Source organism: Chlorocebus sabaeus, chromosome 13 (assembly GCF_047675955.1).
Source record: "Chlorocebus sabaeus isolate Y175 chromosome 13, mChlSab1.0.hap1, whole genome shotgun sequence".
Classification (NCBI taxonomy): Eukaryota; Metazoa; Chordata; class Mammalia; order Primates; family Cercopithecidae; genus Chlorocebus; species Chlorocebus sabaeus.
Window position 1 is genome coordinate 33,523,956 of NC_132916.1, and position 18,377 is coordinate 33,542,332.

General features: G+C 43.4%; 1 protein-coding gene across 1 annotated transcript; it reads left to right on the forward strand.

Moving 5' to 3' along the window:
* Positions 1 to 48: 48 nt before the first annotated feature.
* LOC119625054 (coiled-coil domain-containing protein 162-like) lies at positions 49 to 16,385 on the forward strand. The gene is made up of 7 exons (XM_038000544.2): positions 49 to 229; positions 1,151 to 1,199; positions 2,709 to 2,826; positions 3,899 to 4,064; positions 8,601 to 8,739; positions 13,720 to 13,873; positions 15,736 to 16,385. Exons 1-7 carry the CDS (start codon positions 49 to 51, stop codon positions 15,838 to 15,840), a joined length of 912 nt encoding a protein of 303 aa, XP_037856472.2. The 3' UTR covers positions 15,841 to 16,385.
* Positions 16,386 to 18,377: the final 1,992 nt, after the last annotated feature.

Consider the following 18,377-nt stretch of genomic DNA (forward strand, 5'->3'; position numbering starts at 1 on the left):
TTATGTATATTTTACCACAATTTTTTTAATGGAGGGGAAAAGATGACAATGTCATTGGGACAAAGAGATGTGGAGGGAGATGAGAAATCACAGCTCAGAAGCCTCAGCTGTGTCCACCAGTGTCTCAACAAGGCTCAGGTGCTTCTTGTTGGGCATCCTCTGCACTATGGCACACTTCCATTAGCCATGCTGCTACCACAGTGTCATGGTTCCCAGCTGCCTCTGGAAGGTAAGAGCATGGAGGGCAGAGGATGTCTTCATTTTGTATCCCAGGTGTGCACCTCTGACTTTGACACTGGTTGAAAGGGAGGGTGTATGTGTATTAGGGGTGAGGGTTGGGGAAATAGGCCATCAGGAAGGAGAGGGAGTTCCAGCAGTGGCCTTTAATTTAATCATGAAATAGCAGACCGTGTCATCATCTGCTGGCAGGAATTTGGTGTGGGGGCCTTAAAGAAGGCTTGGAATCATGAAACAAGAAAATGGGCACTAGAGCTGATCAAAGGAAAGGAAAGGAAAAGGATTGTTCCAGGGTGACATAGCTCAGGCTGGAAACCATTTCCATCAGTATAATTAGCAGTGTGATTTCCTCCAGCTGTGCTCAGCAGCATGCCATCAGAAACAGCAAGCTGAGCAGTTGGAGGGACCCAGAACTGGGGCTTTGATAGGTAGATGGGTTGTGAGTACGAAGCAGCAGAGAATTGAAGGTGCTGGGGAGAGAGTGCTTCGTGTGCTTGACTGTGAGATCCAGTCTGGGTAGGGAAGGGAGTGAGGTCAGAAAGGAGCTGACAGATGGAAGGGGAGACCAGAGGACTGGATGATGTCAAGGAACCTATTTTGGAATAAAGGAAGGGAAGTTTAGTAAGAGTGGATGACTCAGAAAACTGTAGGAATAAAATATGGGACTGGGAAAGTTAAGACTTTGGAGGTGATATGGTTTCAGAAAATAATAAAGTCTTGGGTGTGGCCCAGAAGTGGTCAGCTGAAGGGGAATTAAAGGGGACAGTGTGAACAGGTTGGGAAACTGCCAGGCCAGATAATTGGCAGGCCATCCACAAGGGGCAGGGCAAGTCTCCTTGTGGGGCTGAGAACCAGGCTATGCTTCATGTACTGAGCACCTAAAGCTTTCTGCAGTCATCTCTGCTCTTCTCAGCCGATGGCTGCTCACTGCAGGCAGGACTGGAAATGGCAGGAAATAACAGGTAAGAAGTAAAGGATAGCACTTGGTAGAGGGCCCAGTGGCTCCAGGGACACATGTGCTTCTCAGAAGCCAAGGAAGGAGATGCAGACCCTGCAACTTTTTAGTTTTGATATTCATTGTTACCTCTAGGCAGGAATGAGCACGGTGAACTGAATAATAGAGATGAGACTGAATTACGCTGGCTTTGGTCTGTTTCAGGACAGGAATTGTTTGACTTTGTGGTTGCTAAAAAACAGGCAATTCTCCAAACTAAGACCATACTTTATTCCTGAGCTGAGAATTAACTGATTAAAATCCTGAGACTTATGTTTATTGTAGCACTATTCACAACAACCAAGATATGGAATCAACCTAATAACCCACAAATCAGTCACTTGCAGCAGCACAGGTGAACCAAGGATTTTCCATCAGAAAAAACAAGGCATTGATTGATGTAAAATTCAGGATGGAGGTTCATCTGGGGGCCACCAGGGAAGTGCACATCAGGCTTCAACATTCCTTTTCTCAGGCCAGGTGGTGGGTACCTGGGCTTGTGTGAATCCTTAAACCAGACATATATGGACAATACGTTTATATATAAACCTGCAACAAAGAGCCGACTAAACGAAGAGATGACTAACCTTATTAAGAAATAATAAGGTATTTGGAGGAGGAGGAGAAAGGAGGAAAAGAAGACCAGAAGCTGGAGAACCTGGCAAGAAATGTGGTGGCAAGGCAAGAGAAACGGAGCCTGGTTTTGGAGCCCAGATTCTACAGCTGGACAGATAGATGTGCATTTGAATTCTCTCTTTTTTTCTGAGACAGAGTCTCACTCTGTCGCCCAGGCCGGAGTGCAGTGGCGCGATCTTTGCTCACTGCAAGCTCCACCTCCCAGGTTCAGGTTCATGCTGTTCTCCTGCCTCAGCCTCCCAAGTAGCTGGGACTACAGGTGCCCGCCGCTGCGCCTGGCTAATTTTTTGTATTTTTAGTAGAGATGGGGTTTCACCATGCTAGTCAGGATGGTCTCGATCTCCTGACCTCATCATCCACCTCCTCGGCCTCCCAAAGAGATGTGCATTTGAATTCTAACTTCATCTTAGGAGCTGGGTAGGTCTCCATAACTTCTCAGGGCATCAATTTCCTCAGCTGTGAAAGAGGAACAAAAATAGATCCATCCTGAGGTTGCCAGATGAATTAAGTGACATAAAATATGTACCACCTAGTGTGGTGCTGGCCATCTAATTCATGGCCTTCCTGTCTTTTCTCACCACGCCTTTCACTCCCTCCATCCCCACTCCTTCCCCCACGCAGCTTTGGCTAAAATCAGCCTAACTGCTCTTCTTCCTGTTGAGTTATTTATGAACTGGCCACCTGGGAGCGACATGAAAAGGGCTGCTGCCCTGGGGTGTGGATGCTGGGCCTGTGGTGACAGGCCTATGTGACAGAGGGTGGTGATTCAACAGGGTCATTCATGATGCCTCTTGTTTAGAGGGAAATGCATGCTATGGATCCTTTTTTCTAACACTTGCAGAAGATTTCAGCCCCGGCCACGATGTTTGCTGTCAGCGGATGGAAAAGTCTTCCTCAATTTATGGTTCATACCCCATTCTTCTGAAGTGCTGATTATGTTCAAAACTCTGCCAGAAAAGGTTTGTATTTTTTTGTATGTGTGCCAGAATGGAAACTGGCTGGGTTTTGTCTCACAGTTAAACTTATCAATTCCAGAGAACATCCCTTGTTTTATTCAGACATCTAACTACAGAAATCTTTTTCACAGAAGCCTTTTCTGCTTTATTATAATTTGTCTTGGGCCTCACTATGCTATGATTTCTCTCTCTCACTGGTCACTAATGAACCCTAATTCAAGCCTCTGACGTTTCTTATTAATCTTCAGTTTCTTTCCAACCCTTCCAAAAAACCCCACTGACGCTCTGAAGCTAATGAGAGGTTGAGATCACACTTGTAAGTCAGGGTTACTGTTTTCTGAGGGGTGCTCTGTGTACCTCACTTACTGATCAAGGGCAATGTTGGTAACAATTTTTTTAAAAAGAAAACATAGAAACACATAAAACATAAGTATTTGCTAAAGAAATAAATTGCAATGTTGAAAATGGCATTTGGGGAATATTCTGATTTTTCTTTGTAAGTGAAATCCTGTTTAGCAAACTTGGTTTCTTACCCCTACTTTCACTGAAGAAGTTTCAGATTTTTATTTTTAAAAATATGGAAATACTACCTTCTGCATTTAGATCATAATTTTTCACTTTTCCTCCACTTGGACTTTGATATATAAGATCCACGGTTTAATTTTCAGTCATGTGTGGGTTTATACAATGTTGATAAATATCTATACCTCGCTTACAGGTATTCCCTCAAGATAATGTTGTCTGAATATGAATCCCTTCTATGAATTGATTTGTGACCCTTGTAATTCATTGATGGCCATACAAACATTTTGATGTGTTCATGGCCTTCAGTGACTTTAAACAAAGAAACACATTGCTTTAACCCCTCATAGGCGCTCCGTTGTCCAAGGGCATGTAACCCTGGTTCATGAATAGGTTTAGTGTTCCTTTTCTGATATTATCCTGTATATACTGTGCCAATGTTTATTGAAATATTCTTGTTTAAAGATATCGTCCCCATTCAGTGTTCATATGTCTTTATATGCCTCTTAGAAATGTCCTAAAATGTATTTCCTTGTATTGATTTTATCCACAGGCAGCTTTTAAAGCCTTAAAGCGAACTCTACAGCTGATAGCTCCTCTGCATGATATCGTGGCCTACCTTGTCAGTTTTGCTAAGCTTGGCAATTGTGCAGCATGTTTTGAATTTCCTCTAAGTCCCAACCCTTTGAGAGGAGACTGGGGAGGAACTGAAGGCATTGGTGAGTGATTAAAGGTGATTCAAATCACCTTCAATATTCACTGGAAGTTCTATGAAGCTCTTAATACTCGGAAAGACAGAACTACAATATACTCTCATAAATGACAGCAATCAGAAGGGCAAAGGAAGAGTCCGAACTGTCTTATAGACTGTCTCCACACTGCACAGCTATCTGCTTGATTCCGCATTCACAGGCTATACCACAAAGTGCACCAAGTCAGGAGTTGGGAGGCCTGGGTCTTACTCTGCCTCTGCCACTTGGTTACTGAAAGCTGGGTACTTTACTCTCTGGGTCTCTGCTTGTCCATCTATAAAATGGAGTGATAGTATCTGTCTCATACAGATGTTCTGTGGATTGAAATTTAGGTCAAAATTCTAGGATATATAAGCCCCCATTAAATATTAGTTTTCTTTTGTTCCCATTTCCTTCCTGGCCTTCATAAACTCACATGGCAAGGTCAGAGCCAATCACTCCCTATTAAGAAGCTTGTAAACAGCCCTTGGTTAGCTATAAATCACCTAAAAGTCTTTGTGGTAAGAATGATTGAGGCTTTAGTTTTATACGCCCAGTGCTCATCAGCACAGGTTATATTATAAGATAAACACATGAGGTGAATTAAAAACATTGAAATGTTTACTAAGCTATGTTTATCAGAATCAGGGAAAGTAATCTTGCCTTAATAATGTGACTACCATCCAAATAATGTCACTGGTCATGTAAATATCAATTAATAGCAAAATACTATAGTAGCTGGGGATTTAAAAGAACAAGAAGAGCCTAAGAAATGAGGTAACATGCCTGTTTAAACCTAATGCTCTTAAAACAAATGTCAGAGAATCTGAGGATATTCCCCTGTGGCTGGTTGGTGCATAAAGGAAACACATTTGTAGGAGACCTTGGAGCTGGTGGCAGGTATATTTGCATTGTGCTAAGGAACACTGAAGGGCTCTGTAAATATTTAGATGTGGACATAGGGAAGGGCATGCATGCTGATCTGGGAGGAGGATAATGCCTGTGTCTAGGAGCAGCAGGATAAAGACAGAGTGGTAGTGGTGCCACCTCAGCAGAAGGCACAGAATTGTTGCAGAGTAATGAGCTCTCAGAGTGACTCACAAATCTTCAACATAAGCATCCGATTAGAGAAGCTCCAAGCACTCTTAGGTCCTTTCCTTTTACTGGTTTGGGGACTGTTGTAAGTGGGGCTTACTCAGAAAATAAGCTAAGACACTCTTAGCGGAGCTGTTGGATGTCGGGAGGGTGTGGGGGCTGAGCTTTAGCTAAGGCACAAGAAGAAGGAGTGTGGCCAAGAGAAATGTCCTGCCTGCCCTTGAGATGGGGAGGCAGTTGTTACATGGAGATGAGATAGAAACCGAGAGAGCCAGAGCCATATTTCCTGGTGAAGTCACTACACAGGCAGTCCTATAGCAGCTGGGAGTAAAGGGTGCCCCCGGGCAAAACCTCCCCAGATCAGGGAGGTGATCTAGGGTGCTTCCCAGACTGGAGAGGAGCGGACTTGGATCAGTGTAGAAAATAGGAGGGACAGTCCTAGCAACATAAGAAAAGGACACTGGCAAAAGCAGCAGGCAGAACTGCACGTGGCCAGTCCAGAGAAGTGAACCTGCCCATGAACGAACCCATGAGTATGGCTCCGAGGAATCACGGGAAATGAGGCCCAAGTTGAGGACCTGGAATTCAGGAAGAAGGGAATTGTTTTCTTGCCATTTCTGCACTGTGAACCCAGAAACCATTGAGATATGTGGGGCCCAGGCTGTCTGAAGCATGCAGAGAGGCATGCATTGTCATGTTGCACATTTGTGCTCCAGGGAGAATGTACAGTTTTACATGCTCTGCTTTGCTCAAAATAAAGAGCAAACTTAAAAAAAAAAAAAAAAAAAAAAAAAAAAAGATCCCCTCCAAGATAATCATCTTTTTAAAAAGACTAGGCCACTTAGTTCTTGGCCTGTTTCCCAGAGGAGGCAAGAAGAACTAAGGGGAAAGATGAAACGAGAGTCTGTTCCTTTAAGCCATCTCAGAACAATTTAGAGTTAGTTCTAAATTGTTAGTTCTAATTGTTAGTTCAAATTACTTTTGTGGACTTACATGCTTTAAAGTGTTTTTAAAACAAATCTTGAGGGAAATTCAAGATTTCAGCTTTTGGTCCTCCCCTTGACTGAAGAAAACAGCTCTTAGATACTGTGGACCAGCTCTGTGGATGCAGCCAAATTCTCTTCTTCCCCGAAAGCCAGTAACTCCCTTTGAAGTCCCCCGTGAAGCAGAGGATGTAATCAGAATGTGAACGTTTACATTGTGACTTCCTTTGTAAAGGATAAGTAGGCCAATTAAAGCCCAAATACTTCACACTGAACTCAGGGAAACCAGGAATGAAGTGTACCATCTCTGAGTCTTCATGCAGAGACGGGGCCACTGTGATTCCTCTCTCTCTCCCTCTCTCTCTGTCTGTCTGTCTTCCCTGATTTCCCAAACGGGACCCTCCTGGGAAAGGCATGAGCAAAGGCTCCTTTCCTGATGTTTCCTGGCACAGGGTTCACCCCAGCCTCACCACCATCGCTGCCTGCAACAACCCTCTGCCCTGTCCCCACGGCCAGGCCGCCTGTCCTGCCACCTCCCCTCCCACCAAGCCTCTTGACTCCATAAAGGAAGGAAAGTCAGAACGAGGATTTAAAGATCAGTAAAATAACAAAGGAAAGGCAGTCCTGCCTCCACATCTGTATTTTAATGATAATACTACATATCAACATACAACAATTTTGCTGGGAAGCGATCACATGCCAAGTGCACAACCAGTAGTATATAAACGATGGAAATGACAGAAAAAAAATCACCTGTAAGCCAGCCACTCTAACAAGTGAAATAATTTTATTTATCTTTACTCCCTTCTAGCCCCTGCCCAAATATATTCCATATTTATATTTTACAGAGCTTTAACCACAGGGTATGTGTAATTTTATATTCTCCTTCTTTCATTGTCATTGCAGAGGATTAGGAAATTTTCCTCTGGTTACAGCATAGCCTGATAGAGTATATTGCTTGTAGACCGAACACACTAGGCCTTGAACAAATGAGGCTCCCTGACCACCTCTCCTCCCTCCAATCACCACAAAAGTTCTTGTACAATCCGTTCTAATATGACTCTTCTTCTGGTGAACTCTTCAGCCCAGTAGGACTATCAGATTTAGAGGAGTCATAAAAAGTTTGCTGATTGGACTCAATTATTTGGGGCTGGAAACAAAAATAAAACAAATTTTGTATTGTATAAAACAGCAAATGGGTATGAAATCTGGACTGCTCATCTGTTCTTAAAGCCAAGAGCACATATTACATATGTTAGCAACCATTCTCAGCCCTGGATCTGCCTGATCAAGCTCTCATGGACAGCTTCCCCCTCCCACAACTCTCTGCTTTCTCACTCAGTAGATGCTGGAGCCCAGTACTGGGCTAGGGAGGAAAGAAGGCTGCTTGCATGTGGACCAGCTGTCAAGATAGAGCATCTCCAGAAATGCCCTGTGGGCTTCCTGTCTCACTCCTGCCTTGGACTGTATCAGTTTTCACAATCCTTCTTCTAATAATAGAGATGTCCTCTCAGGGTAGAAAACCATCACTGTGTTCACAGGGATATTTCAGACCAGCTGACATTCTGGTAGCCCTGTAAGTGTGAGCCCAAGCATGTTCCCCAAGGGCTCATCACTTTCCACTGTGCTATCCTGTTCTGACTAGCTCCTTCTCTATGCCAATAACTAGGATATATATACCTAGATGCTAGGATGGTCATCCAGACTCAGGCTGGGTTCCACATCCTGGCACTGAGTGCCCCACAAGGCCCCTAAGTTAAATTTTCACCCAAAATGAATATGAATCTATGTATACATAGCCTACTCTTACAGTAAGGATCTAAGAAATAAAGCAAATATGGATCCTCCACATTTGCTCCTAAAATGACTAGAATCTCCTAGAAGGATATGTATGCATATGTATACACATATGTGTATGTATACATATGTTGCATATCTTTATATATACATATATGCACATGTGCTTTTTACTTGCTTTAGATGGTCTTGAATCTTCTTTAATCCATGAGCCAGTGACAGGCAGGGCTGATTTGGATATAGCATGGCAATAAGAGATGAGTGCTGATTCATAATCTCTGATCGCTTCAAGTACCTAACAGATATACTGGGGACTAGATTTTCCTATTCCTTGTCATTTCTCCTTTTTGTTCTATTTCAAGACCATAGCCTTATAAATTTTAAAACTTTCTTTCCTGGCCTGTTCTTATTGTACTGAAAAGCAAAGCAAATTTTTATCTTCCTGAGGAAGAAAGGAGACATAAATCAGACCTTTAATTCTAGAGCATAAGGCTTTGCTGGTCTTGCAAAACATATAATTAGTATACCCACAAACAAAACACGGGAAGTCTGATTAGGTGATAAGTATGGGACAAAATGTTGGTTTACTGGTTTAGCTATAGTAGCCTATATTTCACATTGTCAGACTAAAATATTGTCCATCTTCTAGGTTCTGAGCTTCAAGAGCTGCAGAACATGACTGACAGCCTCCAGAGCCCCCAAGACCCTACCCGGGTGGCCCAGGCACTTCTCCTCCAGAGGGAGGTTATGTTTTTGCAGTTTGACGCTGCAGTGAGGCATCTCATCCGGTAAGGGCTGGAGCACTAATCCTGTCTAGGAAATTCTGCTGTGGAGGTGTTTGCTGAGTGACCATCTAGGGAGGCCACTCTTGGCAAGGTTAGATAATGAGCTTAAAATAGTCACGGGCACAAGCAGATCCAGAACGCCATGGCTACCAAACATGACCTGTCACAAAGGCTGTCTGTGAGAATATATTCTTATTGGTGAATAACAATCTTGATTTTAGCAAATGTAACTTCAGAACAGTTCATATAATGATTGCTGCTTTCAGTGTACACGGGGGTTCTGCTGGGAATAACATTTTTATACTTCTAAAGATGATTATTTCTAGGGTTTTTTTTTTTCAACATTCGTTTACCTTTCAAAAAGACAGAAGTTTTACTGAACTTCTCAAGCTAACAGAATTGGCTACCAGCGTTTTACTGAACTTCTCAAGCTAACAGAATTGGCTACCAGCGTTAAATTTATAAATAAATCAATCTACCTCTAGCCTTGTAGGTACCATTGGATTAAGTACTCCACATGCAAAAGAAATGTTTTATTTGGGTAATTAATCATGATGCTGATGGGAAAATTAGCTTGGATTAAGATTCATAATGTTTCCAGTATAAATAAGTTTTGTATGAGAGGGAAAGAGGGTTAGCCCTGAAGATCTCTGCTGACTTTTTAATTGTCAAAATTAACTTTTTTAGGTTAGTTCCCCATGTGAGTATTTAGCCACTGAGAGGGCCTCAGAGGGCTGTGCTCTTACCTGTAGGTTGCAGTTGCTTTCCACTGCACTTGCAGGCATCCATGGAGAATGAAAAGGTGGGGGTTGCACTGAACTGTCTTGTTCTTTTTCTACTGTCAATCTTCTTTACTCTGACATCAGAGGACTCTTGGATTTAGAATGTAAATTCAGCAGGACAAAAATCAGGCTAATTTGTTTTCTTTATATTGACAGATAGCTTCCTGAGCTGTAGCTTAGTCAAGCAGGTAAGATGTAAAGCCTCAGACAATTGTCAGGATGGCCATTTGTTAGTCCTCTGGGCTCTGAAAGCCCAAGGTCAGAATTTGCAAGGATTTTACATACTGGTGAAGAAACAGAAATATCCCCCAGAAGTCCTTTTTGGATTTCAGCTACGAAGGATTCCGTTTGGTACTGCTCTCCCAGGGGAACCACTCTGCTTCCAGGAAACCCCCTGGAATCGCTTTGCCAGGGCTTTCTTTGTCCTCACACTCCATCTGCAGGAATGGAGGGCATTGTGTCCTATTTCTGGTTTTATATGTTTTTCTGTGACCCTCTGGAGAGAATCACCCAGACGGTTCACCCACTGTGTCCTCCACTGGTTACATTTCCCCAGCCTTTTTTCTTCAGAGCTGTTCAGGTTGTGTGTGTTTGGAATTATACAGCTAGTAAGTGGCAGACCAGATTTAGAACCTAGGTGTGTTTCACTCCAAAACCCAAGAGCTATTATGGAGACCAAGTGGCAGCGTGGACAGAGAAGAGGATGCTGAAGAGAAGGCAAGATCATCTTGGGTACTGGCTATGTGCATGCTTCTAGGCACAAAACATTTCACTCTGCCCCTCTCAACCCCCCTCTACTAGCCAAAGGGTTGATGGAAATTGGTAGCTGTCCTCTGATGGGTTGGATCACACTGACCAGGGCCCAGCATTCATCTCTGGACATGTCCACCAACTTGCAGGAGTTATTGATTAGCCAATTCAAGAAATGCCCAAGGATTAAGCTTATCTTTAATGCCAGATGAATTAATCATGTGCATTGAAGGTAAACGCTTGGGCGACAAAGCAGTTCTATCCAATCTCATCTATTTAAGTCAGGAGTTGGCAAACAGCTGCTGGAGGTCTCTGCCGATTTTTGTATGGCCTGTGCGCTAAGGATGGCCTTCCTATCTTTAAATGGTTGGGAAAAAAAATGTATAGAAGAATAGTATTTTGTGACCCATGAAAATGATATGGAGTTCATATTTCCATGTCCATAAATGAAACACTGTTGGAACACAGTCATGCCCATTCACTGAGGGATTGTCACCCCTTTCACACTACAGCCACGGAGCTGAACAGTTGCCACACAGTCCATAGAGTCTGCAAAGATGAAAACATTTACTGTCTTGTCCTTTACGAAAAAGTTTAGTTTTTCACCCCCTGATTTAAAGAATAGAATTCCTTTGCACTTTAGGTTTGGACGGAAGCAAAGAAGTCCCTCAAAGGTACTCTATAGCACAGTATAAAATATATAACATGGAAAGTGCCTCTAGTATGAATGTATTGTTGATGTTCAGGGTGATTAGGGTAAAAAGGAGAAAGCTGAGGAGATATCTTGGCGATACAACCCTTCCTGCAGCAAGCCTGCTTTAGGAGTACATCAAGGAATGTCTAAAGAAAGCAACTCCAGTCTCTCACTCCTTGAATGTTTGTTGGTTTTCTCTTCATTTTTGTTTTTGAGACAGTCTCACTCTGTCTCCCAGACTGGAGTGCAGTGGCATGACCTCAGCTCACTGCAACCTCTGCCTCCCAGGTTTAAGTGACTCTCATGCCTCAGCCTCCCGAGTTGCTGGGATTACAGATGTGTACAACCACACCCAGCTAATTTTTGCATTTTTCATAGAGACAGGGTTTCACCATGTCGGCCAGGCTACTGTCGAACTCCTGACCTCAAGAGATCTGAGTGCTGGGAGTATAGGTGTGAGCCACTGCACCTGGGGTTCTGTTCATTTTTGAATGTGTTTTTATCTTCATGATCACCTACTTAACTCTCTCTAAACATGCAGCTATTTAAGTGTGCTTTGACAGCCGAGTGTGGTGGCTCACTCCTTTCATCCCAGCACTTTGGGAGGCCTATGTGGGAGGATCCCCTGAGCCCAGGAATTTGAGACTGTTGTGAGCTATGGTTGCGCTGCTGCACCCCAGCCTGGGCAACAGGGATCCTGTCTCTAAAAACCAATAGAAATAAAAATTTAAAAATAAAGTGTCCTTTGGGTTGTCTGGGGATTCCTGGGAGACACATAGGAGCCTGGGCCCTCACATAAGCAGTGCTGAACGAGGCCACGGCCCTGGTTTTTGGCATCTGAGAAGCAAAGAGATTTGCCTGGTCTCCTCCGGGCCACTTTGCAGGTTTCATTAAGTTCTTACCTGGAGGAAAACTCTAGCATGTGCCCTGTGAGTTCCCTGTGGTTCAAAATAGCTTTTACTGATGGCAAGAAGATTAAACTTTCTAATGCCACATTACTGAATCACACTTGGAGTTTAAAAGTGATCCATTTGAGATTTAAAATCAGTTAATGCAAGATTCTCCCTCTTCCCCTTTGTTTTAATCACCTCCTCTTCACTTGCTGGAGAGGGAAGGGTCCTGCCCTAGGGTCATGGGGATGGCCAAACACCCGACCCTGGACAGATGGGGTGAATGACAGATGGGGCGAGTAGTAATTTATTACTCACAGGCATAATCCAGAGGAAGAGGACACTGTCCCCCCATACAGGGCCACTTGGGAACAGAGTGAACAAGCAAGGGCTGTGGGAGGCAGGTTTTGTAATATCAGGAGAGAGTGATGTTCTGTGCTTCACACAGGAAGGGGTGATTGATTTGAATAATGCTGTGGTCTGGCAGGGAACTGAAACCGCTACTCAGGGATAAGCAGGAATTGCACCTGGTTCCTTTGATAAGGAGGGTCGTTAAACCTGGAGACCTTATCTGTGGGAACAGAGTGGGGAGTGGGGGACCTTGTGGCTAAGCTATTTGAGGCCTCCTGGTTTTGCCAGAAGTCAAGGCAGCACAAATTTTGGACCTTAAGTTTAGGCCTCACACCACACTCTTCTCATTCTACCATCCTCTCAGAGGTGATCTAAGTTTCTGTCAGTGCTTTCAAATCTTCCTGGCAGCTGGGAAGACAAAGCCACTTCCTTTATCTCTGCTGTGGGTGAGCTGGCCCACCCCAGGCCTCTTCTGTTTAGCCTGCTGTTCAGCATTCCTCTGGATACCCACGTGTGAGGGTCTTTCTCCCCACTTTGAGGGGCTGCTAGTCTTCCTGGGAGGCCACCTCACAGAGAATCCAAGCAAAAGGGACCTTCTGCTCTGGGATACCCTCCTCCAACTTATCCAGCATCTTTCCTTAGGCATCCACTAGAACTAAGCTCTAGTAGTCTTTCCTTGTTTAACTCTTATTTCCTTTTAGGCAAGAAAAATCATTCTAATTTATCATGCATACTTCCTTCTCTCTGACTTATGGTATAAATTTCATGCTCCAGTCTTCAGGGTTTGTGGTTCTTGGTATACAAAGCCAAGTTTTGTTTAAAACCAAACAAGAACTTTTCTCCCCCAAAACCCAAGGAGGCTTAAAATTTTTAATTTAGTTTTTATAAAGAAGTGTTGTCTCAGCTTTTGGTCTTAAAATAATTCATTCAATAAACAATTGATAGCTTTTTTCTAGAGCTACAGCTGCACTATTCAGTAGACACATGTGGCTATTTAATTTAATTAAAATTATTATTAATTTAAATGAAAGAAAATTAAAAATTCGGGCTGGTCTGAGTGCAGTCGTGTTTACAACTAATTGATCACAACCAGTTACAGATTGCTTTATTCTTTTTCCACTCACACTGCTTCGCTTGACTAGCCTTTAAAAAAAGAAAAAGAAGAAAAAGAAAATTAAAAATTCATTCCCTCAGTCACAGTAGTCACATTTCAAGTGTACAACTGCCACACGTGGCCAGAGGCTACTCTATTGGATAGTGCAAATATAGGACATTTCCACCATTGCAGACTGTTCTGCTAGACAGTGCTAGTCGAGAGTATGCCAACCCTCCCCATGAGGGCTATGAACTGTGAAAGTCAAGGGTAATGGGCACGGGGGTTGATGTGGCTGAAGAAGGAACCTGTTAATATCTCGAAATGTTTTCTTGCTTCCGTAATTTTGAGGAAAGTTTTGAACTTTAGAAATGTAAGTAACTGCTTTTAATGAAATGCCCCCCCGACCCCATGTTTTGGTAGAAGAACGTTTTTGGCAGCTGGAAATGTTCCTGCCTACCAGTCTGTCACAGACGGCATGTGCCATGGGCTACCAGCACTGAGCAACTGTCTCAGGAAGAGCATTTTTGCCTCGCAGCTCAGCCTGCCCCAGCCACTGGATCCACGGAGCCTCCAGGTGTGTTTCTGACGTATTTTTATACTGTAAATGTTGTGCTGTGTGTAGGGAATTTAGGCTGTTTGTTTCCATTTGGTTTAGATTCTGCAGGGGCTTTCAAGACTTTAATGCCCTCTGTCTTCACTGGCTCAGCTTCACTTGCACAGTGGAACAGTCTGGGCCCCAGGGCCAGCTGTGATTCCCAGTCAGGGTCTTGGCCTCCAAACACTCAACAGGCTGATCGGGGCAACAGCTTGTCTGTTCACAGTTGATAGCAAAACAAACACTTAATCTTCTCCATGTAATAAATAGTCATGATAGCAATTGCAATGCATAAATGAAGTCAGCAGCTGGGTTTTCAATAGCCCTGGTTATAGCACCTGTTGTTGAAGGCAAGCCTGGCAACTATTGTTGCTCCTAGGCAGGAAAAATATTACCCACCTTCTACAACCAAAGAGTTCAAGATTCAGGAAGGCCAGAGATCGGACTATTCCAGAGTCATGGCAGCACCAGGTTGCAAGCTGTATTAATTACTTATTGCTGCATAATGATTTACCCTAAAGTTTGGCAGATTAAAGCAATAGACATTCATTATCTCACATAGTTTCTGAGGATCAGGAATCTGGGAGCAGCTTAGGTGGGTAGTTCTGGCTCAGGGTCTCTCATGAGTCAAGATGTTGGCTAGGGCTGTAATCATCTCAAGGCTTGACTGGAGGACAACCTGCCTCCAAGCCCACTCCTATGGCTGCTGGTGGGCACCAGAAGATCCACTTCCAGGCTTATTCACATATGCTTCTCCACCGAACTTCCTTGCAACACAGTAGATGGCTTCCCCCAGCACAAACAGTCCAAGAGAGAACCCAAGATGGAAGTCACAGTGTTTTTATTACCAGATTTCACAAGTGACTCTCATTACTTCTGTCATATTCTTTTCACTGGAAGTGAGTCACTAAGTCCAGCACACATTCAAGTAGGGGGGATGGTGCGGAATTAAGCTCCACCTCTTTACAGGAGGAGTATCAAGGAACTAGTGGATATCTCTTTCAAACTACCTCACAATCCCTGGTCTTTCGACTCCAAAATTTCCAACTTAATATTCTGATCTTATAGTGCTAAGCCAAGGGACACCAACATTTCTACCTGCAGTGGCTGCAACACAGTGACTTTGGGCCCAAGCCTTGGCCCTCATGTAGACCCAGAAGACAGGGCTGGATGGTGACCACTGGATCTGCTCTTGCTACCTTTGGGTGTTGCCTGGGATTAGGTGGATACAGGAGTCCTGGCTTCTTGCTGTCAGAATCAACTGCAACTCCAGGACTTGACTAAAACCAGAACCAGGTCTGGAAGTGTAGAATGGGGTCAGATAGGCAGGCTCACTGGTTCCAGGGCTGCACATGGTATCACAAGGGACAGAGGATGCCTTAGCTATTGGTTAGTGATACGGAGGAGACAGAGACTCACATGTAATAATTTGTGGCGCTGGTCTTGAGTTGTTACCTAGAACTGGAGCACAATAGTGATGAAGGACAACTTTTTAAGGTTCCTGATATTGAGAGCATTTGAGTAAATTTATTTTTATTGATTTTAAATGTGTCCCATTGTTGTTATACTGCTCTGGAACTTCTGAACACTGGTGCTGATTAATTACACTGAAATCTTCAGTACTCTTCTGTGTTTCACCATCTGCTGAGAAAATTATTGAAAAAATAGATTATTACTCTCTCCTGTATCACTAGGAAGTTTCAAGAAATACTTCCATGTAATAAATAAGTCATCCAAAATTGTTTTGGGGTGCAGACACAGATATCCTATTCATATACAGATATCTATTAATTTTCAACTCAAAGTACAGCATTATCATGTTTATTATTTTGTTCTCTTAGGCATTTGAGCTGTTTCCTTGGAGAGCATTTCTGGAAGATGGAGGACTATTCCCAGCTATGAGTAGCAGCCCAGATGCCCTGGAATATAATATGCAGGTAGGATAGGTCTTCTCCATTGTTACAGAGAGAACTGAGTGCAGACTGCAAAGATGGTTGCCATTGGGTCCACAGGTCAGATCTTCCTACTCTCACCCATGATGAAAACTGTGTGAGATAAGCAGGGTGTTTGATTTTGAAGCTGTAAACCTGAGGCCACGAGGTGAGTCACATTTTCTTATGATAGAAGGGAAGCATGCTCTCAACTGGCGTGGGCCTGGGTTGTAGACTCAGCTGCAGTTCTCGTAACAGTAGTGATCTGGGAGAATGGCCAGTCATCTCCAGGCATGGGCTGGGCCTCCTAGAGAAACTCCCAGGCTGGTGGCTCAGCGATGTGTGACTCCTGACCTGTCCATAAAGAGTGGTGGGAAGGGAACTTTTTAAAGCAGGACTCATCGGGAGAATTTCTTTTCATTGTTTTCTTTTCCGCCATTAACTTCTTTTAAATTGTTAGATTCTTTTCATTATTAAATGTTTTCCCCTGATTATTTAAGTAAATATTGTTTTTATTTAAAAAATAGAAAGCATAGAAAAGTATTAAGAACAACATGAAAATCAACCATAAATACGCTTCAAAACCATGTGGAGGTGGGGGAGTGGGTGGATGGGGTGGCACTGGCCATGGGTTAATGGTTCTTGGGGCTATGTGATAGGAACTTTTCTGTTTGATTTCTATATATTCAAAATTATCCATAAGTAGAATAGGTTTTTTAAGTAAAATAGTAAGAATGGTCTTTAAAAATTAACCATATGGCTGGGTGTGGCTCACACCTGTAATCCCAGCACTTTGGGAGGCCAAGGTGGGCAGATCACTTGAGCTCAGGAGTTCAAGACTGGCCTGGGCAACAAGGTGAAAGCCCGTCTCTACTGAAAATACAAAAATTATCTGGGTGTGATGGCACACGCCTATAGTCCCAGCTACTCAGGAGGCTGAAGCATGAGAATCACTTGAACCCAGGAGATGGAGGTTGCAGGGAGCTGAGATCATGCCATTGCACTCCAGCCTGGTGACAGTGTGAGACTCTCTTAAAAAATAAAATAAAATAAAATAAAATAAAATAAAATGGTAAAATAAAATTAAAAAATCAACCATCGTCCCATAACTAAGAGACAATTACAGTTCACATTTTATTTCCCTGGTATTTTCTCTCTTCATATGTGTGTTTATATCTGTACTTTTAAGGAAAAATTGATATCACACTATACATTCACCATGTCAGATCTGCTGTAAGGGGTGGAAACTTGGCATTTTCATACAGAGCCAAAAGTTTGATGTGCTCAAAGAAAACTTTAAGTTAGAAATGTTACTCTGGTTTTTATGAATTTTGTAGCAGTTGAGAGGATGGGTTCTTGTAAATACAGTTACTCCTAGTTTTCTTCCTAAAAACCATATGTAAAATATATATATGGTCTTCAAATGGAAGGTTTTTTTGTTTTTTTAGCTGTGCCTCTGTGGGTTGAGTGACCGTGACCACAAGGTGGCTCATGGAGAACTGGTGGGTGTGCAACTGCTACTGGAAGATGTTCTGAGTAGCTATCATGTGACCATGGAGGCCCCTCCAAGACAGCACGCCACACTGAGCAAAAATGCACAGGTATTCTTGGGGAATCGTTTCCATATTGACCAGTACTGTATTGGGCTGAAGGACCTCTCTGCTGGGGAGATGGTCCAGGTAGCCACATGTTCCCATAGCCTCTCTCAGTAGGTCGCAGGACTGTGCCAGCACCACCTGGGAGCAACAGTGGAGCAGGGGTAGCCACTGCAAAGCATTTTCTAAGTTCCATGATTATGGTCTATCCAACTATTTTAATTTTTAAAATGGGACAAAAGTTATAGGAGGTCTCTTGAAACAAATGAAACAAAAACACCAACTGAATGCTTTCTTTGTGAGTCACACATCTAGGACTGGAGTTGGAAGGGCCAGAGGGGTCTGATAGAAGCCCCAGGTGGACATCTCAGGCCTGGGCTCTTGTCCTCACACTCAACTACTGGCCTATGGACTCCTGGGCAGGCACTGCCTCCTCTGGGTTTATCACTCTGAAGCTCTAAGGTGCAAGAGCCACTAGCCCTCCTAGTATCATGACTTTAAACAATTTTGCATGTATCTGGGAGCTAGGCAGAGACATGTTTGGATGCCAGAAAACTAGCTGGTGCCCCCACTTGAAGACCTTTTCTGTCTGAGCCAAACTTTCTGAGCAATGCCTAAATCCGTCATCTTCATTTTCTTACCTTCCTGCCACTCCTTGCAGCACTACAGTCTGTCTTCCCAATCTTGCTACTGAAACGTGTCTCATCAAGAAATGGTCCTTGTCACTAAATCCCCTGGGTACTTTCAGTTACCTTCCTACCTAACCCCTTGGCAGCATTTGACAGAGTCCTTCTCAAAGCCTTTCTGCCCTTGGCTTCCACAGCATGAGTCTCTCCTACCTCTCCTCTGACATTGCTGAGCCCTCCTTCTCAGACCCTTCTGTAGGGTCCTCTACCTCTGCCAACCCTAAAATGTTTTTTATAATCTATCCCACCACTGCTACCAGGGCCACATTTT